This window comes from Aspergillus lucknowensis, assembly GCF_044049455.1.
Source record: "Aspergillus lucknowensis strain CBS 449.75 chromosome Unknown BJX67scaffold_22, whole genome shotgun sequence".
Lineage (NCBI taxonomy): Eukaryota > Fungi > Ascomycota > Eurotiomycetes > Eurotiales > Aspergillaceae > Aspergillus > Aspergillus lucknowensis.
This window is the reverse complement of record NW_027263566.1, coordinates 226,628-250,343: the sequence shown is the minus strand read 5'-3', so window position 1 is coordinate 250,343 and position 23,716 is coordinate 226,628. Positions and strand designations below refer to the sequence as shown.

At 51.6% G+C, this 23,716-nt stretch overlaps 10 protein-coding genes across 10 annotated transcripts; 4 read left to right on the top strand and 6 right to left on the bottom strand.

Annotated features, from left to right (window-relative positions):
• Nucleotides 1-98: 98 nt before the first annotated feature.
• BJX67DRAFT_119374 (putative LysM domain protein) lies at nucleotides 99-2,714 on the top strand. Its single transcript, XM_071024410.1, has one exon. It carries the CDS (start codon nucleotides 442-444, stop codon nucleotides 2,347-2,349), a length of 1,908 nt encoding a protein of 635 aa, XP_070885860.1. The 5' UTR covers nucleotides 99-441; the 3' UTR covers nucleotides 2,350-2,714.
• A 1-nt stretch (nucleotide 2,715) lies between these two features.
• On the top strand, nucleotides 2,716-5,306 carry BJX67DRAFT_119422 (putative triacylglycerol lipase (LipA)). The gene is made up of 9 exons (XM_071024411.1): nucleotides 2,716-3,556; nucleotides 3,607-3,721; nucleotides 3,774-3,892; nucleotides 3,943-4,010; nucleotides 4,062-4,152; nucleotides 4,198-4,451; nucleotides 4,502-4,788; nucleotides 4,865-5,000; nucleotides 5,098-5,306. Exons 1-9 carry the CDS (start codon nucleotides 3,054-3,056, stop codon nucleotides 5,256-5,258), a joined length of 1,734 nt encoding a protein of 577 aa, XP_070885859.1. The 5' UTR covers nucleotides 2,716-3,053; the 3' UTR covers nucleotides 5,259-5,306.
• Nucleotides 5,307-5,590: 284 nt separating this feature from the next.
• On the bottom strand, nucleotides 5,591-6,308 carry BJX67DRAFT_381510 (FKBP-type peptidyl-prolyl cis-trans isomerase; the record flags this gene model as incomplete). The annotated part of the gene is made up of 5 exons (XM_071033028.1): nucleotides 5,591-5,630; nucleotides 5,699-5,761; nucleotides 5,873-5,933; nucleotides 6,032-6,096; nucleotides 6,175-6,308. The coding sequence occupies 5 exons, from the start codon at nucleotides 6,306-6,308 to the stop codon at nucleotides 5,591-5,593; spliced, it is 363 nt and encodes a 120-aa protein (XP_070885858.1).
• A 279-nt stretch (nucleotides 6,309-6,587) lies between these two features.
• Nucleotides 6,588-8,313, bottom strand: BJX67DRAFT_388348 (histidinol-phosphatase; the record flags this gene model as incomplete). Its single annotated transcript, XM_071034354.1, has 3 exons — nucleotides 6,588-7,314; nucleotides 7,454-7,990; nucleotides 8,155-8,313. The coding sequence occupies 3 exons, from the start codon at nucleotides 8,311-8,313 to the stop codon at nucleotides 7,081-7,083; spliced, it is 930 nt and encodes a 309-aa protein (XP_070885857.1). The 3' UTR covers nucleotides 6,588-7,080.
• A 2,706-nt stretch (nucleotides 8,314-11,019) lies between these two features.
• BJX67DRAFT_118886 (4'-phosphopantetheinyl transferase superfamily) lies at nucleotides 11,020-11,808 on the bottom strand. The gene has a single exon (XM_071024409.1). The coding sequence runs from the start codon at nucleotides 11,653-11,655 to the stop codon at nucleotides 11,179-11,181; it is 477 nt and encodes a 158-aa protein (XP_070885856.1). The 5' UTR covers nucleotides 11,656-11,808; the 3' UTR covers nucleotides 11,020-11,178.
• Nucleotides 11,758-12,870, bottom strand: BJX67DRAFT_354247 (ATP19 family protein). The gene is made up of 3 exons (XM_071029197.1): nucleotides 12,539-12,870; nucleotides 12,308-12,435; nucleotides 11,758-12,183 (listed from the first exon to the last, which is right to left on the bottom strand). The coding sequence occupies exons 1-3, from the start codon at nucleotides 12,584-12,586 to the stop codon at nucleotides 12,135-12,137; spliced, it is 225 nt and encodes a 74-aa protein (XP_070885855.1). The 5' UTR covers nucleotides 12,587-12,870; the 3' UTR covers nucleotides 11,758-12,134.
• BJX67DRAFT_354246 (mitochondrial fission process 1 family protein) lies at nucleotides 12,871-14,872 on the top strand. Its single transcript, XM_071029196.1, has 3 exons — nucleotides 12,871-13,396; nucleotides 13,533-14,079; nucleotides 14,153-14,872. Exons 1-3 carry the CDS (start codon nucleotides 13,257-13,259, stop codon nucleotides 14,543-14,545), a joined length of 1,080 nt encoding a protein of 359 aa, XP_070885854.1. The 5' UTR covers nucleotides 12,871-13,256; the 3' UTR covers nucleotides 14,546-14,872.
• A 548-nt stretch (nucleotides 14,873-15,420) lies between these two features.
• BJX67DRAFT_381505 (putative mucin family signaling protein Msb2) lies at nucleotides 15,421-17,478 on the bottom strand (the record flags this gene model as incomplete). The annotated part of the gene is made up of 1 exon (XM_071033027.1): nucleotides 15,421-17,478. One exon carries the CDS (start codon nucleotides 17,476-17,478, stop codon nucleotides 15,421-15,423), a length of 2,058 nt encoding a protein of 685 aa, XP_070885853.1.
• Nucleotides 17,479-20,406: 2,928 nt separating this feature from the next.
• BJX67DRAFT_354236 (Endoribonuclease L-PSP/chorismate mutase-like protein) lies at nucleotides 20,407-21,367 on the bottom strand. Its single transcript, XM_071029195.1, has 4 exons — nucleotides 21,223-21,367; nucleotides 20,984-21,164; nucleotides 20,716-20,865; nucleotides 20,407-20,599 (listed from the first exon to the last, which is right to left on the bottom strand). Exons 2-4 carry the CDS (start codon nucleotides 21,140-21,142, stop codon nucleotides 20,495-20,497), a joined length of 414 nt encoding a protein of 137 aa, XP_070885852.1. The 5' UTR covers nucleotides 21,143-21,164; nucleotides 21,223-21,367; the 3' UTR covers nucleotides 20,407-20,494.
• A 630-nt stretch (nucleotides 21,368-21,997) lies between these two features.
• On the top strand, nucleotides 21,998-23,702 carry BJX67DRAFT_381503 (uncharacterized protein; the record flags this gene model as incomplete). Its single annotated transcript, XM_071033026.1, has 4 exons — nucleotides 21,998-22,241; nucleotides 22,322-22,637; nucleotides 22,704-22,845; nucleotides 22,896-23,702. The coding sequence occupies 4 exons, from the start codon at nucleotides 21,998-22,000 to the stop codon at nucleotides 23,700-23,702; spliced, it is 1,509 nt and encodes a 502-aa protein (XP_070885851.1).
• Between the last annotated feature and the right edge of the window lie 14 nt (nucleotides 23,703-23,716).

Here is a 23,716-nt window from a genome sequence, read left to right as displayed (position 1 = left end):
TTCATTGTTTCTAGTCTATCGTCTTTGTGAAGAAGATTGTCGGCTTTGAAACGGAGCGTCCCCCGAGAGGAGAGTCGTCATCACCAGGAGGAGGCGAGGAAACTCGCGCCTCTCGCCGCATCCCGCGCCCCATAAACAATCGGACACTTCTCGGGCGCCCCCTCTTCCTTGCTCGAAAGGCTCAGCACACCGGTTTCTCTTCCCGATCCTCAAAAGACATAATACACAAACCGTCCACAGACCGCACACTCCTTGAGCCGATCCCCAGCCAGGAAAGGACACGGATGCGATACGGACCCTGCATGACGAATGGTCTATCCTAGAGACGTCCGATGGCAATCCGTGCCCTGGGAGTCTCCAACACACCGCTAATCAACCTTCGGGAGAGCTAAAGGCTTTCGCCTCTTCTCGCATCCATCCCTCTGTTTCCGTTTGCCTGGGATGAGTTCCAGAAGCGGCTCCGCCGACACCTTCACTCCTCGAACGACGACAGAATCCACCCAGCGATCCGCCTCCACTGTTCGACCCCGCCGTTTGATCTCGTTCACCGACGATGATGGTGATCATATTCGGAGACAGTCTTCGTCCACGGGGCTGTCTACAACGCGCTCCTCAGAGATACCGACCCTCCGCTCGCGCGGTGCGACACCCTCCCCCCGCCCGTCTCGAACAGTCTCCCCCATTCCCATGAGCCATCCTTCTCGGGTCACGCAGTCTCAGAGTGGCTCTCGGCCGGGGAATTCATTAGGTGGGTTTAGATCCGATGGAAAATACCAGGATCCGTTCGCTGAGCCATCGCGAGCTGCTGCAGAATTTCTAGATGCATCCTGGTCGTCACTTCAAAGTCTAGCCTCCTCGCTTCTAGGAAGTGACATTGCACAACCAGCTGCGAACGGAACACCGCGAACACACGCCAGGAAGCCATCTCGGCCGGAGTACTTTACCAGATTTCCGTCCCGAACATCGACCACTTCCACGTGGGGCCCGTCAGCGCCATCAACCCCAGAAATTGGGGCCGGAACCCAAGAAGAAAGGCAAGCAATGGTGCAGGCGAAGAAAAGAGAGGCGTTATTGTTAGCAGACACGGATAATGGCTGGAGCCTCAATTCTCGACACAAGCGACGCGATTCTAGTGACCAAACTGGACAGTCAGGGATTCATACGGACCAGGATGAGGAAGCGCTTGTTTACGTACATCAGGTCCAACCCTCTGATAGTATCACAAGTGTCACCATAAAATACGGCTGCCAGGCTGCAATATTCAGAAAGGCGAACGGGTTTTGGCCCAGTGATAGCATCCAGGGTCGAAAAACCGTGCTACTACCGGTCGACTGTTGTTCGATCAAGGGGCGGCCTCTGCAAAGCCAACAGGCCGATTCTGTACAGAACCTCCGCAGTCGTCAGTCGATCGAAGACACGAGCGGAAGTTCAATCGTTCCGGAAGCCATCTCTGATACTCCAACGTTCCCGACAGACCCGGCACCGGCGGGTGCCGAAACGGGCGTTGAGGGTGATCAAGTATGGAAACATGAATCATGGGTGCAGGTTGACGGGTTCCCCGCGCCTGTGCAAATTGGCCGTGTCTCCCGGCGCGCGCTTGGATACTTTCCCCGTAGTCGGCGAAAATCACTTTGCTATAGTGATACCGAGCCTGTGCGAGGTCGGGAGAAAACACCAACTATATCCCCAGCCACATCGCCTGTTGAACCAGCCTCAATACAGAGTCCCGATGGTGTGCGTGATCAACTTCGTCCAGACTCGTCAGAAGCACGAATCCGGGGCAGCTCCAAGCCCGGTGGCCGGCATAGGCGACAGCGTAGCGGCCTTGAACTTTCAGGGACAGGAGTTGGAACCCTCGACCGCAGCGTCAACATACCCGGGCCAGCCATGGACGGTCTCAGCAAATTCTTCGCGCAGCATCTGCCGAACCTGGCACCGAAACAGCCCTCCCCAAGTTTTGAGGGTCTTAACGGGAACTCGTCGACGGTAGCCTCGAGCAATTCTAACAGCCTCGATAGTATAGGGGGCGCAGTCGAGGGCTGGGTTAGGAAAATGACTGCTCGAGCGAAGACCGGCTTCAGCGATCTACAGCAAGGAACTTCCCCTTCTCAAGGTCACGGTCTTAGCCAAGATGCTGGGAGAAGATGGACGGGTGACCTGATAGAGCTCGATGACGGAATGGAGCCTCGAAACTCATTCGGTCTCCTCTCAGGACCAAGCTGGAGGCCAGACTTTAATCAATCTGTTTCAAGCCTTTCCAACGGCGCGAACCTAAGGGGAAGATTTCCGAACGCATCCCCCAGCACGAGCAGGTCCCGTGTTGGACATGAGAGGTTTAAGGATGATTGATTCATCGATAAGGCCATGCACATTCCGACCTACAGCCTAATATATTGTTTGACACCCGAAGATATAAACCTGTTTTACGCTTCAAGCATAGCACGGCGTAGCAGGACCCCGCCTTGGTTTCTTTTCTCCCGATATCAGGATATTTTTTTTTTCTACGTCTCATATTGTTTACCTAGAAGATGATGGTCTGCCTTTGGCAGCCTTCGCCGTGTCCCTACCCAGCATAATCTTCCGAGTTCAAGATATACGGAGGCCGCTGGTCGTGCCACCACCGATGGCCTGTATGTTAGCTAGATTAATGCGCTGCGTTTCCTGTGAGCTATAGCATAATGATTGCATTCTGAGACGTCCTCCTTCAAATTCTCGTTCGGATAAATTGGTCTCCGCACAAGGAAGCTAGTAACGCCGTCCACAGGCCATCCCCAACTTCTTCCACCTATAATCTCCCTCCTCCCTCCACAGCTCCCCGGATGGGGATCCTCATTCTCTCATGTCCTTCATTTCGCAGCCTCCATCAGGATGGAATTGCCGAATAGCCATCCCTGGCTCCTTCGACTCTTTCTCCACAGAGATCATTCAACACTATTCGCCAATTCAGCCAGAATGCAGGAAGCTCGCAATCACATAAATTCCTTCAAAGGTCGCCATCTCCTTCTCCACGAAGCCACAGACAAAAGTGTAAAACAAAGGCAGAGGCATATAAGATGCGTCACCGCGTCTCAGAACTCTCCTGGCTCGCTCTCCTGTCCATCGGGAGCCTGCTTTCCCAGGCCCTCGCATCAAGTCCCCACCCGGCTGTTACTTTACATCACGGTCCAAGGGTGAATACTACCTTCATCGGCCGCTCTCTTCCCGAATTCGATCAAGAATTGTTTCTAGGCATCAAGTACGCAGACAAGCCCGTGCGATTTACGCCCTCGACCCAGAAGACAACGTATGCCTCAATTGACAGTGATTCGGGCCCTGTTCGCTATTCCCCCGCGCAAGGGACAGTCCTATATAACGCTACGCAATATGGGAATGAATGCCCCGGGTACGGATCTGATGAGACAAGTCTTGTGGAGATGGGCGTGATCCGATTGAGTGAAGATTGTCACAACTTGAATATCATTCGGCCGAGGAGGGACTCGAAGGTTTCCGAGCTGTTGCCAGTTATGGTGTGGATATTTGGGGGTGGGTGGCAGCAGGGTGCGACGGCCGATCCGAGGTGAGTTCCATCCATTGGTCTGCGGAGAAGGATTTAATTGACGATTGAAGGTATAATATGACATACATAACTCGCCAGGCTACTCTCAATGGCAAGCCGATACTCGGAGTCTCGATCAATTACCGTGTTGCTGCGTTTGGCTTTTTGGACTCGGAGGAAGTTCGCGTAAGGCTTAGCTAACCAAGTATATGTCTGTGTTCTGATATTCATTCCCTAGGCCTCCGGAAATAATAACCTGGGCCTTCTCGATCAGCGGGTTGCCATGCAGTGGATCAAGAAGAATATCGCGGCTTTCGGTGGAGACCCAGACAAGGTCACGATATGGGGCGAGTCAGCGTGAGTATGCACCAAGTCATAAATGAATGAACCAGATCTAACAAGAGCAGAGGCGCGTATAGTGTAGGAGCTCATCTCGTCGCCAACAACGGTGACCACGAGAATCTTTTCAGAGCAGGTAAGCGCCCCGCCACTACGTCTGTATTCAGCAAATGCTTACCATCTGTAGCAATCATGGAATCTGGAAATGCAGTTGGTCCGCCCTGGAACGGCACGGACTGGCACCAACCGATGTACGACCGTATCGTGAACGAGGCAGGGTATGTTCCCGTGCAAGTAGTTATAATTATTACTAAATGAACCAGATGCTCAAATTCATCGGATACGCTACAATGTCTTCGCGAAGTCCAGTTTGACTCACTGTACGCCGTAGCGTACGAAGGGCTAGAGTGGTTCGCAGCCGTTGACGGCAAATTTATCAAAGAATATCCTCAGATAAGCATTACGCAGGGCCGGATCGCCAAGGTGCCGATCCTACTAGGAACCAATACAGATGAAGGCGTCAGTTTTGGCACCACAGGCGTTGATACGGACGAAGATTGTGTTGCACAGCTCATTAGTATGATCCCGAGTTGCCTTTCACAATAATAGCGCGCTAACGTACATCAGCATCTAAACGATGGGTTCTTACTGCGGAACAAGCGGCAAGCCTTCTCCCATACTACCCTAACGATCCCGCCATCGGATGTCCCTACGGTTGGGGGAACACCACCTGGCCTGAACAAGGTCTGATGTATAAACGATATTCGTCGATGGCAGGCGATATAACAATGCACGCACCGCGTCGCCTGCTCGCAGAGACAATTGCGAAGTACGAGAAGCCTGTGTATTCGTATCGGTGGGATGTTGCGAGTCTCAACGACACGAGCGATATTGGCGTCAGCCATTTTGCTGAGGTGGGTTACCCTCATCCGCCAAATTGACGAGGCGTACAGCTGTGTCAGAAAATAACCCTATTGTTTTGGCCGACAGATACCCTTCATCTTCGCAAACCCTGTTCAAAACTTCACCAAGCTGGGAAATGATCCAGCTCGTCTTGACCTTGCGAATCTTGCAGCACGAATGTGGACGTCTTTCGTGGTAGACCTAGATCCGAACGGACATGGCGGTATGTTCATACTCAACCCTTATTAGTATTTCCCATGAGAGCAGACAAGCATAACCCAAAAAGATCTTCTCTTTTAACCCTGAACGTTTTTTCGCAGTGCCCAACATTCCTCAATGGCCTCAATACACTTCGGAATCAAGCTTCACCACACACAAGCCCTCGAATTTCGTCTTCCGTCTTCCAAAGAATCAGATCTACGTCGAGGACGACACTTACCGAAGGGAAGGGATGGCGTATCTCAATACTCTTGCGCGGTAGCGGTTAACCACTGAACAGCACCAAAAAAAAAACAAAGAGGGGCTCACTCCTCGCTGTGATGGGTATATATATCGGAGTATAGAGATAATTTGGTTCTACCATACTAAACAACAGGCAAAATCATTCTCATGCAAACTAATAAGTAGCTACACCATGGCACCCATGCAAATTTACCCGACACCGGAAACGCAAGCAAGAAAGAAAGACGCTTCCAAGTTAATCTGAGACAATCGCCATTCTACTCCTTTCCCTGCCTGCTCGCTTTGATAAATACTTTCAATCAACCTCAGACACCAGCATGCAAGTTGAAGAGACCCAACCCGCAACCCGGGTCAAGCACCCCTGCCAATGATTTTCTTCAGCTCGACCTCGCTATTTCAAGAATCTTCGGTTAGAATCCTCCTATATCAATACAGATTCGAGGGGGACGGGGAACATACAAGACCAGGACCGAATCCGCGGGGATCAACCCTGGGAATCCCTGAGTGCCGTAGCCATAGTCACTATACCGAATGTCAGTGTGTAAGAATCCTGAATTCCGAATCAACGCTCCGAGGCGACGAGCGCGAACACAACGAACATAATAGATAGCAGATAGAAAGATCTCATCTCACCTCGAAATCGTCAGAATGGCCTTCTCACCGGGGAACATCTGTTGCACGCCTTCGTCCAATCCTGCCCACGTTAATACACATCTCATTAGGATATTCAATTGCCCAAAAGTCTCAGTCGCCCGCAAGATATAAGACGTAAGTAAAGAAGTAGATAGATACCCTTGATAACCGCTCCAACGCCAATCTCCGTCTTCAGCGGCCCGCGGTGTTTCGAGGTGTCAAATCTATACATTGCCCGCCTATTATTAGCTACAATTACACAACCCCATGTTGTAGTTGTATACTAATGATGATGTGCGTACTGCGTCCCCATGAAGTAGTTATCACCCTTCGTCTTGTCATACAGGCATCCTCTGTACTCGAGGATAACGGTGTCGCCCGGCCTAGGAGAGTCTTTGCCGTTCCCTGGGAGGAGGATTGTTTTTGTGAAGCCCATTTGTGAGACCTTTTTTTAAGATAACGTAGACGATTCCTCGGAGGATATCTGAGATATCGATATGGGTAGTAATCTCAATATGAAGTTGGAAGTGAGGGGGAGAATTACTCGACAGGAGAAGAGAGTGGGGGCGCAACTGGAAAGTTCCCAGGAGGCAAGGGGAGTCAAGGACGGTGCTAATACCTTATATGAGGCTTGGATTAATGTTAGTGCAATGACGGTGTGGTTAGGACTGGGGTGTGAACATATGGTGCGATGTGATTATCTACGAAGCCCTCTCCGTACTCCGTGCCATTGGGGCTCTGGCTGCTCTCCGTCGATTGTGCTCATCGTCTGAAGGCTGTGGGAGCTTCCTAATTGGTCCCCGTTGAATTTCTTTCACCCCCGGCCCTTCCCGGTCTTAGTTGGCAATCCCTGGTCTTAGGTTGAGAAGCGGTGTCTGGTATCAATGCAGATGTTCTCCAGTTGGTTGGTTGGCGCTGCGCTTGCAACGGAAGGATCCGATTTCGTGATTCGAAGGTGCAGGACTACGGAGGAAATCGTTGCTGAGCTCATTCCAGGGTTCTTCTCGGCTCCTCCTGATCGACTGGATCCCACGTTGTCTTTCTTTGTCTTAGGATGATCTACGAGCCGTTCAGCGGACGTTCGATAAGTGGGCCTTGAGGTTTATGCATGGCTGCGTTGGAGCGTCAGTTAAGTTATTCATGATAGGTCTGCCGCTAAGTCTCGATGAACGTCAGAGTGAGCCTCCCGACCTCGACGCGCGCCGCCTTCATGACTCCCAGAAAGTCATGTTCTTCACCTCATCCAGGGATACAGATCTAACCACCGTGCGTGGGAATCGGGGGTCAATCGAGGTTTCTCCATCCGCGAGATCGAGATGATGCAGTGTCGAAATACCCACTTTCTCGATGAACTCTAGCACTCGGCGGTAGTTCAACCCAACCTGGTCTAACCCGTGGCTGTCGTCGGATAGACAGAACCTCCCTCCCCGGGCCAGGAATTCCTGTCCACCTTCGGTTAGAACCTTATTTTGCATACCGTCGACCTCTCGCACATGACCTAGCAGGCCCCGAAAGGAGCCCGAAAAAAGAAAAGCACAATGAAGAGGGTATATATATAGAGAGAGAGAGAGAGATACTCACCCGGCAAATCTCACCCTTAGGATAAGGCTCACTCATGCCCTTCCGCAATGCAGCAGAATTCAGCTCTAGCAAGCCCCCATACCCAGCCACGTAGTCCAGATTGCGCAGAATCCGCTCCCAGACACCAGGCCACTGCTTAAAGCTCCGCTCAGGATCATCGCTCTTCAACCGAATAAGATCGAAATGCCCAACGACCAGGGGCTTCAACTGTTGCAGCATCCCGAACTGCTCGTCGAAGTAAGCCTCGAATAATCGCTCGTCCGACCCTCCCGCTGTATCACGCGCTTGCTCATACATTGCCCGGTCATAATCAATTGGTACAGTCTTCGTGTGATGGATCGAGCCCATGAAGAACTCAAAGGGCAGCCGGTCCAGAGACTCTTCAATCAGCGTCCTCGACTCAGGCCGAATCCAATCACACTCGAATCCGATGAGTATCCGAATCTGATCCGCATACTTTTCTCGCAGTCTTTGGGCTTCTTGAAAATATTTCGCTTCATTGGTGATCATCCATGACTGTGACTGTCCGGCTTCGATCTAAACATTGTTATCCACACGTGTTAGGCTGGAATTAGTTCCCGTCACAAGAGATGGGGTACTTTTGTTGCCGTTCTTCAGCGTTGCTTTTTTCCCCTGCAGGACTAGCCTGCTGCTAGGAAAGGGGAGAGCAGGGAAAGACAAGGCAAAGACAGTTGAATTACCTCTTCTGGATAGTAATCAGCTTCTCCGCGGGGCATGTGCTCTGTCAGGCAGAAGACGCGAAACCTTTTGGCGATGGCTAATTGGATGACTTCCTCGAGAGAGTCCTTTGCGTGGCCGGGGCAGAATTGGCCGGAGTGGCTATGGTGTGAGAACGGCATGATGTGAGACTTCGAGATACAAGGGTGCAGGAGAAGTTTCTGAAAACGATAAGGAGTCCAATATCAAGGCGCCGAGAAAGGTGGGAGAAAGAGCGGTATACTGCTTGGTCGACGAAGAACTGACCTCGCCGTGTGGTGCCCCGCGTCGAGATAACGATTTGGACCGTGAGGGATTGAAGGAGCGGTGAGCCGGGGATAGAGATAGCGATATGGGAAAATCGGTTTCAGGTTCTTGATTATTATCAAGGTAACGATGGAGGAAAAGAGACAATAATCAATGTGGAAGGTGAGCTTGCGAAGCAAGGATGGAGTTGACGGAGCTGGTCGCGGGCGATTTCTGCCAAAACCGCGTTTGTATACAGACCGGCCTGGAAAAGGGCATCACTCTGACTTTAGGAATACAAAGTTAGAACGGCATAAAAAAGAGATTAGAGCACTATGAATTTAATATAGAGCAGTTTTAGGTACAGTACTTCCAGAAAACAGTATTACTACCTTTACTTCTTTCTATCACAGAATACTAAACTATTTTGTAACATTGAAAATAATTTATCCTGCTCAGGCCTTATGCTGGAAATTACCAGATTATTCTCCTATCATTGCCAACTACTTATTCCCTGTCAAAGCGTGATACCTGCTACCATATTGGCCCACGTCGACATTCCCAATGCAATTGGGTTATCTCAGCAGTATAATGAGCCCTGGCTCCCAACCTCGCCAAGTCTACACTCGTGTTTTTTCTATGAATAGCTGAAGCTGCTGGCTGCAGCAAGCGCGCAGTCACAAGGATCCAGTCTAACCTACGCCTATTCGGTAGCATCAGAGCTCCTCCCATCAAAGGCAGGTGACCACGAAGCATCACGCCGATAATGCTACTAGTCCTATGCCGTCGTCTACTCAAAAAGCCAGATGTATACCCCGAAAACATGGAGCTCTTCTTTCTGGATGAATTTGACGTATTCATCCCAAACTCCACGATCAGCAATACCGTTCGTCGCAAACGGTGGTCTAAGAAAACAGCTTGGCAAAACGCAAAAGAGCAAAATCCATATTGACTTCATGATTGCCGTCATCTCATCTCAGAGTTCTGTTCATACCATCTTGTCTATGTGGACGAATCCGGATGTGACAAAAGATAGCGTAGGGTTTAGAAGGACGGGCTGGTCTGCCCTTAGTATCAACTCCTATCCAAGTATAGAAATTCCATTGCGATTAGTTAACTTAGCCATAAAAGAGCCACAGTCCGATGCGGTTGTTCATCTCGATGGCAAGCCATTGTCAAAAGGCGTACCCGCAAATGTATTCATTCCCGGCTGGTTTGGCGTTCGCAGCGATGATATTGTTCTCGGAGAAGAGAACCTTCAACCCTCACAAAACGGTCAGATTCTCCTCAAAGACTCTTCCTCTCCTCCAGCCACCCTAGACCAGGTTCTCCGACGAGCCGCTCTCCTTTGCCTCGGACATTTGGACCCTTACCTGTACCGTCTGGGAGGCCTTTGGCCAACGGCCTTTGTTTGAGGCTTTTTTTCGCAACTCCAGACCGTGTCACTGCAGAGCAAGTCGAAACCCTCGTCATCTTACTTCCTGAGTGGTTGGGAAAGTGGAACAGAAGACTGGAATGGTTCAACGATGAGGGTGAGCTGGACTTGAAGAAAGCGTCAAGGGGCCATGATGGCGTGCGTTTGTCCTGGGACCAGAGATTTAACTACTGCATACAGGAGCCTCGCACTCAGGCGGGCCTAGAACCCGTGGCGGAGAAAGAGAGGAGGGCGTTCAAGGCGATGCTTCTGTCAATGCTGGTCTTCCGACCGAATGAAAGAGCGACAGCACAACAGGTTTTGCACTCGGAATGGATGAAAGATTGGGGACAACCGGCCCTTGAAGAAAGCTAGAGTACTTTGAAAACTGAGATGGAAGGGAAATCAAAGACTGTGCAGAGAACTTGACATTGATTCTTAGATAAAAACAATCATGCCCATGAGGGCTATCTGTATAACGCCTAAACAGATTATGGCAACCCCTCACACCCATTTGCTTTGCCTTGTTGCTTCACCCATTGGGCAATGTCACCAACAAACCGCAGTGCGGCCACTGCTTTCACGCCATAACTTAACATAAAACTCCGGATCTTGATCTTTGTCGATCTGCCTGAGGTCGAGACGATTTTCGAGGGCCACGTCGCGGGCTTTCCGGATATTTTCCCTGAAGTTTCTCACCCGTGACGGATGCCAGATAGCATATTCTTCGACAGCTATATCAAGATACCCAGGAAGATCAATTGGATCAGTTTGCCTGGGAGCTAGGTTCGCATATTCTCCACCTGTAGTTGTAGGGTTACCCGAGTTTGTCCTCCGTCTTTCAAGCCGCAGATTCTCCTCAGCATAAAGCTGCTCGCGAAGGCTATCGTGGATGTCGTCATGGGTCTCGATAACCCGTATTTAGTGAGGGGTTTCAAATGATTCGATCGTAGCTTATAGTGCTTTTTCCCCTCGGGGTCCTGCCAACAATATTGTCCTTCGTGGCGGCATCGAAATCCCACCAGCATCATCGTCTCCGCGCCGTTCTGCCATATGTCACACCATACCCTCAATTGTCATCGATCGCAGAATTTCCCGAGCGAGTACATCTTCAGCTCGTCCTAAAGATAAGCCTGTAGCAGCCGTATCCTGGTAGCCATAGATGCCAACGCGAAGTCGCAGGACATCCTCAAACGGGCAGAAGGTGCGCAGAGGAACCGGCAGCTCAATGCCTCGTGGCACGTAGTAGGGTCAATCGCCTCGCCTCCCCTGATAGAATATTCCCCACAAAAGTCGAGGCCCATTCTGTAATCAAGCCAATCCCTTCTTCCCTTGTACCCTCTCCGTCTCACCCCACAGCCAGAACCGTCGCAACAACATATTCCCCATCATGCGAGATCGATAATCGTCCAACCCTCCCCTGCCCCTCCCCCTCATTGAGAAAGACAACCTCGGGCCTCCCCTCTGCGCCATCACCCTCACCATCGCTCCCAACCCGAACAACGACATCCTTCCACCCAACCACCTTCGCTCCACCCCTCGCAGCCTTCCTCGCCGCCTCCTTCGCCGCAAATCGTCCTGCTAGCCACCGGGCCATGTTGGCTGTGACCTTCACGTCTACGGAGCGCGAATTTGGTGAATTCGGCGGTGGGAATCGGGGAAGGATGAATCGAGTTCGGAAATCTTGTTGCTCAGGTTCGCTGAGGATACGGCGGGTGAAGCGGGCAAGGTAGCCTCCCGGGCGGGAGATGAGGCGCATTATGCGGGGTAGGTGGACGATGTCGATTCCTATGTTAAGGGCGAAGGGGAAGGGGGCCGGTTTCATCCTGAGCAATCGAGGTGATGTGCGCTGTCAAGTAGTAGGAAGTTGCTGAGGAGCTCCAGCTCTGCTTGCTTTCCCTGCAAGTGAATGACTAAGCAGATATGAAGGAGACAAAGCAACTACCCCCTGGATTGAAGAAACGGTTTTCTACAGTGGTCGCATTCGGAAAATTGACGAGATAGAGGATACTACACGTCTGTAAATATGGGCGCATCAAATGTGGGTTACAACTCGGCCCCATACTGCTCCACATATCACTACATATTGGCCCTTGCGGCGAGCTATGAAAGCGAAATATAGCCTTCTAGGTGTATACCTCTATATGTACAATCTACACCGGCCCGCTGACTCAGCTGAGCAGTTAGCCGGCGAGCCTAGTCCTTCAATGACTCTGATCCGTTCAGACTCCCAAAATTATGGTAATGCTCAAAGGTTCAGTTGACTAGGTCGTCATTCGCTCGGCTTGATATCCTAACGATATACTAATGGTCACTCTTCTTTTCCTCCGCGTTCACTTGTTTCAGGAAATCCCTAGAAACATGGTTAGTCAATTGCACCTGTATTCTATTTCCTTAAGAATTGCAAATCCCCTGATGCCTAAAACACTAATATAATCCATAGGAAAGGCACCAACTTAGAGAATGGGGTGACATACTGAATGAAATTCTCCTCATCCTTAGAGGAGGCCTGGATGGGAGGGGCGGCAGGCTTCTGCTGAGAGCCAGAGCCACGGGTGGCAAGGTAGATACCACCGAAGAGAGAGGTAAGGATGCCCAGGGAAAGCTGTAAGATTTCTCAGCATTAGCCAGCAACCTCTCGCGAAGTGGTCGGTGAATCTCGGAGCAGAAACTGGAACTAGGGGAGGTCGGGGTGCAGACAAACGTACGGTGTGGGAGCCGACCTGACGGCCAGCAATCTGGTAGTAAACGACCATTGTGACGATTGAGGGCGGAAGGGTGCTGAATGAGCGGTCGAGGCGAGTGAAGCGGTACAAAAAGAGCTGGTTCTGCGGGAGTCGTCCGAACGGCAACGATGGAAGTTGCGACGGCCACAGGCTTACCGTATATAGTTAGATCAGAAACATGCTGACTTTGAATTGAGTCAGCAAACAGAGAGCTCAGTTTGCGGAGCTTTGAGCGGGTGCACGTGAGGTCCCGAGAGTTTCCGTGTTCAAATGACGTCCGGAAAATGCAGAGCGATCGAGATTCTCACAAGCACCGAATTACGGAAGAATCCATTTCCAACGGCTACAGCTGTCGGTAAAACAGTCCTGACCATTGATGGGTTGCTCACAGATAAGACGAGAGATGTGAGTGAGGTATATGAATGAGAAAGCAAGCAACGACAGCTGTGACACCACGAACAGCCCAGGACCAATGGAACTCAGCTACCGAACCTCGGGCTGCCAGTGACTGCTGAGCCGGATGTCTCATGCAGCGGATGGCACAGTTCCGGGGTGAATGCGGCTGTACATCGTAGCTTGATATATTCTTCCTCTGTTACCTTCTTTTCTGACCTACTTCTTCACCTTCTTCTCCCCTGTCCACCAACGATTCCAACTCCAGATTCCAACCCCGGGATACTCATATCGGTGGTCTCACACGATGCCCTGGGGACGTCGCAAAGAAGAAGCCATGCAGGCTACGGAGGCTCAACAGCCCGCAAAACGGGGGAAGCTCTCGCCTCATCTCCAAGAAATCGTCGACCACGACGACCATTTCTACGACGATGTCTATCGCGCATAGTACGTCATGCCTGCCCTACTCCCCATCGTCCCTGTCGCGTGCTCCACCCCCGCAAACCATCCGCCTCTCCCTGCAAATCACCCCCATCCGACAAGCCATCTCCCAAGACTACCAAACTAATCAGGACTAATTCAGCTCCGTCGACTCAACAAATACTCCCTACCGTTATGCTGGTTATGCAAACCGCATCCGCACCCTCCTCCTCTCCGCCCACCGCTACGTTGCTTACACCTCCGACATTGGCGAGTCCTTCCGCCCCGTCGCCCACCCCTATCTCGTACGATCCGCCTACGGAATTTCCTGGACATACCTGATCGGCGATGTCGCGCACGAAGGGTACAAAGCCTACCTACGCAACCGTCACGTCCTCGCGCCACCCTGCGAGGCGTACAAGGACTCGTCAGATGTAACACAGCAGCAGATTGTTCTGGGGATGGCGACGGGGAATATCGCAGGGTCATTGACTTCTTCAGATCCGCCAGAGAGTGAACTGACGCCCTGGCCGACGGCACATGTCCCGCTTATCGAGGATTACCGTATGGTGATGGCGAAGAGGGCGGTGTTCCAGAGTGTGGCGAGTATGGGGCTTCCGGCGTTGACGATCCACAGCGTCGTTAAGTATAGCGGGAGGGCATTGAAGGGGTCAAAGACCACGTTCATGAGGACTTGGGTTCCTATCGGCGTATGTGCCTTCACTTTCTGCGTCCAATACCCCCATCCTGGGAGATTACGGCTGTACTAATCATAGAGAATAGCTCGGTCTTGCTGTTGTTCCCTTCCTCCCGTATGTCTTGGACCATCCCGTCGACGAAGCCGTCGACTGGCTCTTCCGAACTTGTCTGCGTGCGTATGCCGGTGAGAACGCTGTGTCGCCATTACCGAGACAATCGCAGGCTGCGGGGGCAACAGGGGGTCATGAAGAGGATGCTACATCGCTAAGCCACTTCCATATTAAACTCCAGGAAGCAGTAAACGGTACCTCGGACGGCAACACGAATGAAAACGTGACCTGGGAGGAATACAAGGAGGGGCTCCAACGCGCAAAGGAGCAGAGGAGACTCGAGCGTGAGGCGCGAGGCGAGTCGGGAATCCTCGCGATGTTAGGCTTTGGACCATCCAGGTCAAAGTCTAAGGAGAAACCGGAATAATCAATTTATAGTAGGCAGCGGCATGAAACACTTTGGGGGAGACCAAAAACGGGTGGAAGACATGAAGGTATAGTCATCTCGACTTGGTTTTCATTTTTTTTTAAACTATTGTATGTACCCATTCTGAGCGCGTTCTCTTCTCTGACTTCCTCCTTTGTTCTCGTGAGGTCATTGAGATATGTACTTTAATCTCATGATTCATATCCAGGTCCTCGACTGGCCCAGACACTCCATCTCATCACCGAAATTTTGATTGCACTATTCTACTCCATCCTTGGTAGTGATAACCTGAGGGCAAATATAAGCTAAAGTAAAAACAATTATTAACGTCTAATTCATTTAAACATCCATGTTCAAAAACGGCTTATCCTTTCTCTATTTCACTTCACTATACAGCTGTACAAATAGGGAACGGTAAAGGATAGAGCCCAATCGAGGAATGGGTGAGAATCTAAGAATGGCATGTACTCGTCACAGATACCTACCACCCAACCATTAGAGCAAAATATCCAGAAAGAGGAGATGAACAGTGATGAGAGAATGATTGTGGTGCGGTCAAGTCTCTGCGCGGTCACGGAAAGGAGGGTAAGAAGAGGATGAAATCACAAAACAGTATGGGGAATAAGTAGATAAAAAATATGGAAAAAAAAGGAAGTAAAAGGACATGCGCTGGGACGCAGCCACCGAGAGGGTTGAAAATACAGGTGGAAGGACGATTATATACCAACAGATACATCCCACAGACAAGGGAAGCCCGCGCAGAGACCGTCGGTGCTCCCATTCACTTTTCCTGGGTTATTTTGCCCCGGCCTGCCTTGATCCAAGACCGTGCGTTATATTTTATTTCGTTTTAGATATCGTTTTTCAGGGCAGGTTTAATTCCATCCAAGTGAGTTCTCCGCCATGACAGGAGCGCTGATCATCTGGGTGCGTTGGCTACCGCCGCTGTTCTGGCTACCACGAGATAGGCGGCCACCGCCGGTGAACAGGGATCCGCCACCCTCACTCATCTGGTCTGCCGTGGAGCTTGTCCGGCGGTGAAGTTGACGCTTCTTGCGATAACGGCGAGCGACCCAGAACATGCCGGCACCATAGGCAGCGGCACCGGCCACGACACCAACACCGATACCGACAGAGCTGGGCTTTGTGGATCCGCTACTATTGGCACCGGCGACAGAGTCGTCGTAAGTATTCCGGTTGTTGTCATCACTGATGTTACCGTCGTTTTCGTTCCCGTTGTCGCCGGAAGAGTCACCATACGATCCACCGTACTCACCCACGACTAATGGGATAGAGGGATCGATCATAGCCAGCAAAGTTTTGACAGAGTCGTCGGGCTGATCGTAGAGGCGAGAGAGAGGGTTGTGCAGGAGCTTCCGGAGACGCTCTACCTTATCTGATGGAACGTATGCCAGCGCAACAGTCGCGATATATCCAGCAGCGGCTGAGTTGTCATATGGCTCAATACCGAACATGGCGACATCGCTGGTCACAGCCTTGAGAGCATAGACCAGCCCCTGTGGGACGTACAGGAAGATTTGCGAGGATGACAGCGGATGAGCGGCAACGAAGCTGTAACGAAGCTGACGGGTGAAGCCCAGTTGGATCAGAGTGGATCCAGCAGGAGCATCCGGAGCACCTCCAGCTGGGGAAATGGATCCAGGCAGCTGAGTTGGCTCGACAGGGTCAGTTTCCTCGGGGGAGGTTTCCTCAGCGGTGGAAGACGGCTCAACGATGATGCTCGTAGGCACCCAGTCAGTCGGTTCAGCAGGTGGTTGTTCGGTGTTTGTCTCGGTGGGCTCCTCCGTGGTGCTTGTAGTGGTTGGTGTATGAGTTGGCTCGACAAGTGTAGAAGTCGAATGAGTTGGTGCACCAGAGGACGAGGTGGGAACAGCTGAGCCACTCGTAGTAGGGTTTGTGGGAATGACTGGGACCGAAGTCGAGGAGTCAGAAGGTGGGAAGAGACTGCTCGTCAGATCGGGCGGAAGAAGGGTCAGGGTGGAGGTGGGCACAACATCGGTGGAGCCTGAAGTGGCTGTCGGGGTTGAGTCAGGAATGCTGACAGAAATTGTGGGGAGAAGGTCACCGATCAGACCTCCAGATGAACTGGTGGATGTTGGCTCGGCCGAATTCCCATGGGCTGAAGTAGTTGATGTATCAGTGTCGGGGAAGAGGCCGTCAAGTAGACCACCAGACGAGCTAGTCGATGTTGGCGATGCGGTAGTAGAGACAGAAGTTGAAGTTGAAGTGGTCGAGGAACTGTCATCACCACCCAAGAGACCACCGAGCAAGCCACCAGACGTGCTAGTTGTGGAAGGCGAGGTAGCGGTAGAGGTGGAGGTGGTTGTAGTCGAAGTATCGTGAGGGAAAAGGAAGTCAAGGAGACCACCAGATGAGCTAGTCGTTGACGCCGAGGTGGTTGTTTCGGTGGTCTTCGGATTCGAGATAGTCGACTGGGTAGTGCTTGACGTACTACCGGTTGAACCTCCAAGAAGCCCTCCCAAGAGATCGTCCACCAAGCCACCGTCCTTTGTGGTCGATGACGTGCTGGTCGTCTTCGTTGGAGGCTGCGAATCCTTTGTCGTAGTAGCTGTTACCTCTGCAACGGTTGACTCCTTAGTAGTGGTAGCGGCAGGCTCAGTCGCAGTTCCAGTTCTCGCGGTGCCTGTAATTCTGTGTGTTTTCCCATCCTCGTCGACAGAGAGGGTGATCGGTATTACGACAACATCGGGCTCCGGGTTGGAGGTGGTGATTTCAGAAGATCCGGTGTTAAAGAGCGATTCCAGCCAGTCCAACCCTTGATGGCCCAGATCGGACCCCAACTGGCGCTTGACCTGCTTGTGCTCATAGGGAGCGTGGGGTCGAGCAGCAGAAACCAAGTCAAGGCTACCAAGCGACAGAGCAGCCGCCAGAAGTGCCTTCTGCGAGACCATGGTGGAAGTCAAAACGGTTGAAGATGAGAAAAAGACGGCAGTTGTATATAAAAACGAGCGAACTTTCGAGAGATGAAGACTCGACTCTCCCGTCTAAATTCTGGAGGCTGACAGCTCGAGTCGTCCTTTCTTCAGATTCCCTTTTTTGTCCGGTAGGGATAATGAGGCTGACAGCGATTCGCGTGGTAGAACGATGGAGTTGTTTGTTCGAGTGATAAACAACGCCAGAACAATGAATGGCAGGGGAGTGGTTGACAGACGAGTGAACCAACAAAAGCCCCTTGAATTAGGTTTCAACGATAGAATGTACAGATAAACGAGTGTGATTGCTGTAAGGAGCGAGCGACGAGATCTAAAGCAGAAAATGTCAAAAATGATGGCGGCGGCGGTGGAAACGGGTGGTTGTTATGGAGGTACCTTTTTCGGAAGCAGGGCGCGACCGTGGGAGGGAGTGGACGCAAGGAGAGAAAAGCAAGCGATGAATTGTCAGTCCCAGCGGCTCATTGACGTAGAAAAGGAAAACCAAGGACAGGCTACGTCAATGGAAGCACCGACGATGGCGAAGCATCTGGTGAAAGATGAAAGACGAGAAGAGAAGAGAAGAGGAGAGGAAGGAAGAACGAGGCCAGGGAGGTGAGAAGGGGAGATTGGAGGCCAGCCAAGTCAGAAGGGAGGAAGGGGCAGATGCAAGAAGACGGGACGCAACAAGCCGCCCAATGGGCCGTGGCAATACGAGTGGGTGAGGCAGGAAGGACGCCCACACATTTCCTTTCTCCAGCAGGCCTGACTCTTTGTTGGTGCGACTTCCAAGAACAACAAACAGCTCTTCTCAGCACTGTCCTCTCTACCTCAATTGCAAGTTGAAAATGTTTCAATGTGCGATGCTTTCTTTCAAGTCCAAGGCAAGCGCAACATCCATGGCGCCCTCCCTCACAGAGCCTGTGTTCAAGTGAATTCGACTCACGCTAGAAAAAAGGACGCCAAACAAGGGCTAATAGCACCAAGCCCAACTGTCCAGGAACATTTGGATGAGTGTCCCCCGACACTTGGGCTTTGAAAAGAGGGAAAGGCTTTGGTCTTGGAGGCTGTCCGGCTTGTGAAGCTTGTTGGGAACTCGCACAGTCGGTCTGAGTTCTCGACCCAAGACGAAATGATTTGGATCGGCAGCCATCCAAGAGAGATTGGGAGGTGCCCCGAAAATGATCCACGAGGCATGTCTTTGGAGCAATCTCACAACTTCCTCATGGGGTCGGATGATGACAACCCTTGCAACGACGGTGCGAAACACCAAGACTTCAGCCAGTTAGATTCGGCTGTGACAACGAGTGGAATTACACAGCGCATATCACAATCATTGTGGGCCCAGGGCGCCAATCTCATTTCATCCAGGCCGAGACCAACGGCGTCGTCTGAGCGCGTGTTGTTCCTGAATCGAGTGGGGGCCTCCCGGTGCGTGCCCTTATTTGGATGACTCCGTGGGTTTTCTCCGACTGTTCCTTGTTTCCCATCCGCGATTCCTCACGCCCATTCATTTCGTTTCCAAACCAGATTCCAGCGTCCACCCGCCGACCTGCTCTTTGGAGCCGAATTGGTCTGGAGCTTGAGATTCTCCCGGGGGTGAGAGATCTGGCACGTTCACCCCTTTTTGGTGGGACATCGGCAGCATTTGTCTCACCTCACTCAGCCTCCAGGGCGCCGAGACTTTCTGCAGAAACCACTCGGTTCTCATCCTCACCACCCCGCTCGTGTTCATGATGCTTGGGTGTTTGGGTTTGCAGCCTGCAGGTGAACAAAGTCAAGACAATCATTGACTGAGCCACCAACACCCAGGCCGGCCCTCGAGACACATTCTTCGCCTCAAACGCCCTTCTTTCGAGATGTTGTCATTTCATTCATTCCTCGAAGAAAGGAAGTGATATGAACAAAGAGGGTAGCGAAGCACCATGAAGTGTCACAATTCTGAGGCGGAATGGCGTGTGGGTTGGACCAGCATGGACAGTGCAACGTCCCTCGAGAAGCCTCAACTTCCGTTGTTGGATGGATCCTGACGCAAGACGAGACGCATGATGATCCGGTTGCTGACTCTCACAGCGAGCATTGACCGATTGCCTGGACTCAGGATTCAGGGTAGAGCCCGAGAATCACGCGACTTTGAGACTCACACAGAAGGGAAAATCCCTCCATTATTCTTCAAGCTCCTTTGCATGAGTTTGGGAAATGCGCCATCAATCCCAATGTCACCATCCTCGGCCAGCACCTCGAACTTTTTCGGTCGCCTCTTGCCACAATTCTTCCAATTCTTCTTTCCGAGATCGTCTTCGCGTGCACCCGACGCTAAACCTGTTCCTGAACCGCGTCCGTTGTCGTTAGCCAATAATATTCGCTTTGCAGCTGCAAACTGTGGTTGCATTCGTTGGATGATCCGGTTTTCCTCCACCCCCTCGACAACCTCACTTTGGAGAAGCAAAGAAAAAAGCAACCCCCAAGCTCCGAACGAGGACGAGTTTGGCCTCGACCAATTGCACCTGGAAAGAGTCACGGAATGCACGGGATCCTTTTATTCTTCTCTTCTTTCTCCTGACTCAGGCGCAGACCGCGCTTTCCTCAGAGAATATCCAGTCGGATAGAGCATCTTCGCTCCGATTCCCTTGTTGGGTGAGGAATGCAATGTGAGGAAAGAGCTGAGTCACCATACTGTCAGGAACACATGCTTGGTTTGCTCCTTTCCCGTAATGAGACACTGTCAACGATAGAGTCGTCGAGTTGATCCCTTGAACTTCTACATCCTGTTGGCCTGGGATCTTGTAAACATAACTTTAGTTAGGCACCATCACAGGCAGGTCTATATGCAAGTCAATGCAATGCAGATTCTCGCTGTCTACACTTCAACTCTCTTTATCCCACAGAAATCGTTTCCTCCCCCCCAACCAGCCCGACCCCGCTCCGGCATCTGAGATATGTATCGGCCACTTTCCCCAGCTGCCGTCAGCCACTTACCCCACGAACGAATACGCCCTTAGATCCGAGCCCTCACACTCTTCGGATTCGTCACAACACCCACGCACTCAATCTCAACATCCGACCCCTGCGGTAGCGTCTTGACAGCAATACACGTCCGCGCCTAGAAACTTCAGATTAGCATAGGACGTATCCATCTTTTCCAATCTAGTCCATAGACTCCGGGAAGCAGAGTCCTGGGAGACATAGACTTAGACATGGACATGTGGCTAGACGTACAGGCCTGGGTTCTGGAAAAGCCTCAACATAAACCTCATTGACAGCCGCGAAATCCTTCATATCCGCCAGGAAGATATTCACCTTCGCGACGTCGGCGAGACTCGACCCGCCTGCTTCGAGGACGGCGGAGAGATTTCTAAGCGTTTGTCTCTGGTCGCGCCGCCATGCATTAGCACACCTTAAGCAATCCATTCCTTCCTCTCTTCCATCAGAATCATCAAGGCGGCGGGGGGGTGGAAACCTGGAGGTTGGTGGGGGGGCAGCGTACAGCTCTATCCTTCACACTCCCCTCAACGATCCTTCCGGTCTTGGGGTCGACGCCGAGTTGGCCGGAGCAGAAGATGACGTTTCCGACAATGGTGGCTTGGTTGAGGAATGGTGGGGGCGCGGGCGCTTTGGAGGTGAAGACGGGGATTTTGGTGGACATTCTGTATCGTCTCCCGGTTTTTCTGCCGTGAGATGTGAGGGGAGAAGAGTAAGTAAATGGCTATTTGGCAGTGACTCTACAGGTTTCTCGTCCTTTGTGTGTGTTGGCACGAAGTTGGTGGAGTTCAGCAAAAGCCGTGCCCCACTGATTCGAGAAGCTGGCGGACGGCTGGGGCGGTTCCGATTGCAGCGGGGTTTGGTGATGGGGAGTTTCTACCCAAATAGCCAAAGTCATACGCTGTAAATATGTCTTAATCGTGCGGTTCAGCATCTCCCTATGCTTGAATATTATGTATCGGACGGCGTGCAGCCAATCAAAAGCCTATCTCGCCGTCATCAGCGAAGTATATATTCTCACCCCTCGTAGTCTTGATGTCCTTACCCTTCCCTCAGCCGGCCTCAATTTCGGTGGCTTTAAGAGTAGCACTAAAAACAGCATACACACAGAATTTTTCTTCTCATGTCCTCGCCGGTTGCTACCCTGGGAGGTTTGTTGAAGCTGGCGGGACCTGGGGCAGTCTGATATAGATGCTCGCTAGGCACAACGTTCGAAGAGGAAAAGTACATGAAGACCCAATTGGTTTGTTATCTCTTCCTTTTCCCAAATGTTATGAGTGGAATGGAGAGTCAAGATGGGGTATTATTTGTCAAGATGCGTGCATTTCTTGCCCTCCCTCTGTCTTAGAGATGGTTCACTGATGACCAAATAATCCGCGCAAACTCATTCACTACCTCACATCACTATAGTAACACCAATTGCAGAGCCTTCATTTGTTTTGAAAATGAATCTGGTTTTCTCTTCTTCCTTTCTTTCACTTTACCTGCCCCTGTCACACTCGGTTAGGAATCGTCCAAAATGGAGAAGGGCAAGAAGGACAGACCCAAGCACAGCCCTCTCCCTCCCGTCCCCGAGGAAAACGAAGATGAAATCGAGGAAGAGAAGGTAAAAGTGCCGGAACACGCAATCGAGTCTGATACCGATGACGATGAGGCCCTCCCTCTCGAAGTTGACGTCCACGGCCTCAAAGCGAAGGTGTACCTCAACTGTGCTGATGTTGATATCATCCCGGCTCGGTACCTCGAGAAGGCAGACCGTTTGGGTATGTTGCTTGTTACTTCTTTCTCCCTATTTCACAGGCCGTGGCCCTCATTTTTAGAGGCAGAAGTGCTGACCCTCCAGCCATGCTCAAACGCGTCCCATGGATCTTCCGTGCCGCAAAGAACGGCGGCCGCGACGTGAACCTCAATAAATGGTCCAAAGTTGATATCCGCTTCCGCGGGGTCTTCAAAACACTGAAAAAGGTGCCTCCATTTCTGATGGGCGTGTTTGAGACTGATGGCAGTGGCCAGATGGCGTCTGGCACACCATCAAGCTTTGATTTCGACGACGCCTCTAAGGCACAGGATCAGGCTGTGTATGCTCTTATGGATGAAATATGTGGCATGTTGAAGATTAAGAGAGAGGCAGAGAGCCATCGAGAGCATTTCTTTCTTCGGTAGACTTTTCCCGTCCTTGAAACGATCCCCTGTCGTTATGGCAGGAGTTGCTGATGAGTATATAGCCCCAGACTGCTTGGTTACCAGCCAGAGTATTGGACTGGATATCGCGAGAAACATAGGGATGCGCCGTTTACAGCGGGATCAATCTCGTTGGATTATGAGCCTGAACGCGGCGCCCCTCGTGCTGTTGTCCCTGTGTCGACTGTATGATCTCGTTTGGCGTCCGGTGGAGAATCTCGACTGACATTTCTCAGACAGAAAATCGCAACCTCACTCTTCAGTCAGCCCTCGTAGGCGAATTCAAGCTTCTCCTCGGACAGCTCCTCGTCAATGTCTACCGTCTCTCCCCACCAGGCGACAAGCTTCCAGACCAAGAAGCCTTCCTGATTGCCCTGCACGGTTCCAGACTCCATATCCTGCGCGGCATCTTCCCCGGCGAGAAGACCTCCAAGCTCTGGTGTGGCCGCCACAACCCTACCGAGTCCGACAGCCAGAGCACACACAGCTTCGTCTCCAAAATAAGCGACCGGTTCTACAACAAGTTGAACCTTGAAAACTTCATGGAGCAGGTTGAATGGAACCAACTCTCGAGCCCGGAAAACGAGGCTAACCCGCGCGTCTTCCAGATTCTTGGAAGCAGGGAGTATGACCTGTGGATGAAGTGGGAGTTTGCGGCCGCGCTGAAGATGCTTGCTGGATTAGTTATGTATCTCATGAGTGGGCATGCTCGTTGCGGTATTCTTCAGGATGTGTTTGCGCGATACCCGTACGACGAAGGTATGGAACCGGAGAGTGATGACGGCAAGGATGCCGAGAGCGTAGTCGAAGAGCAGATGCGTGTGGAGGAGGAAGAGAGGAGACTCAAGGAAGAGGAGAGGAAGAAGCGCCTGCAGGACCAAGCAAGAGCCAGCCATCGTGACGCATTGAGGTCTTCGCTGAAGGATCGTATCGCAGGCTTTGAAGCAGGGTTTCGTCAGCCATGGTGGGATTGGGTGTGGGAAGACAAACACAAAGATGAGCGCCCCAAAGATGACGCCGATATCATCCTCGGCGGTCCTTGATTTGCTGAAAATTA

Bases quoted from the DNA above. Each gene is read 5' to 3' on its own strand.
- BJX67DRAFT_118886 (XM_071024409.1), bottom strand. From the start codon at position 11,655: ATGAAACCGGCCCCCTTCCCCTTCGCCCTTAACATAGGAATCGACATC.
- BJX67DRAFT_119422 (XM_071024411.1), top strand. From the start codon at position 3,054: ATGCGTCACCGCGTCTCAGAACTCTCCTGGCTCGCTCTCCTGTCCATC. The intron at 3,893-3,942 runs GTGAGTATGCAC...TAACAAGAGCAG, and splicing joins ACGATATGGGGCGAGTCAGC to AGGCGCGTATAGTGTAGGAG. The intron at 4,011-4,061 runs GTAAGCGCCCCG...TACCATCTGTAG, and splicing joins CGAGAATCTTTTCAGAGCAG to CAATCATGGAATCTGGAAAT.
- BJX67DRAFT_354247 (XM_071029197.1), bottom strand. From the start codon at position 12,586: ATGGTCGTTTACTACCAGATTGCTGGCCGTCAGGTCGGCTCCCACACC. The intron at 12,436-12,538 runs GTACGTTTGTCT...GAAATCTTACAG, and splicing joins GTCAGGTCGGCTCCCACACC to CTTTCCCTGGGCATCCTTAC. The intron at 12,184-12,307 runs GTATGTCACCCC...CCATGTTTCTAG, and splicing joins GATGAGGAGAATTTCATTCA to GGATTTCCTGAAACAAGTGA.
- BJX67DRAFT_354236 (XM_071029195.1), bottom strand. From the start codon at position 21,142: ATGTCCACCAAAATCCCCGTCTTCACCTCCAAAGCGCCCGCGCCCCCA. The intron at 20,866-20,983 runs GTACGCTGCCCC...CGGCGCGACCAG, and splicing joins GGAGTGTGAAGGATAGAGCT to AGACAAACGCTTAGAAATCT. The intron at 20,600-20,715 runs GTACGTCTAGCC...TGAAGTTTCTAG, and splicing joins CTTTTCCAGAACCCAGGCCT to GCGCGGACGTGTATTGCTGT.
- BJX67DRAFT_354246 (XM_071029196.1), top strand. From the start codon at position 13,257: ATGCCCTGGGGACGTCGCAAAGAAGAAGCCATGCAGGCTACGGAGGCT. The intron at 13,397-13,532 runs GTACGTCATGCC...GGACTAATTCAG, and splicing joins GACGATGTCTATCGCGCATA to CTCCGTCGACTCAACAAATA. The intron at 14,080-14,152 runs GTATGTGCCTTC...CATAGAGAATAG, and splicing joins GGACTTGGGTTCCTATCGGC to CTCGGTCTTGCTGTTGTTCC.
- BJX67DRAFT_119374 (XM_071024410.1), top strand. From the start codon at position 442: ATGAGTTCCAGAAGCGGCTCCGCCGACACCTTCACTCCTCGAACGACG.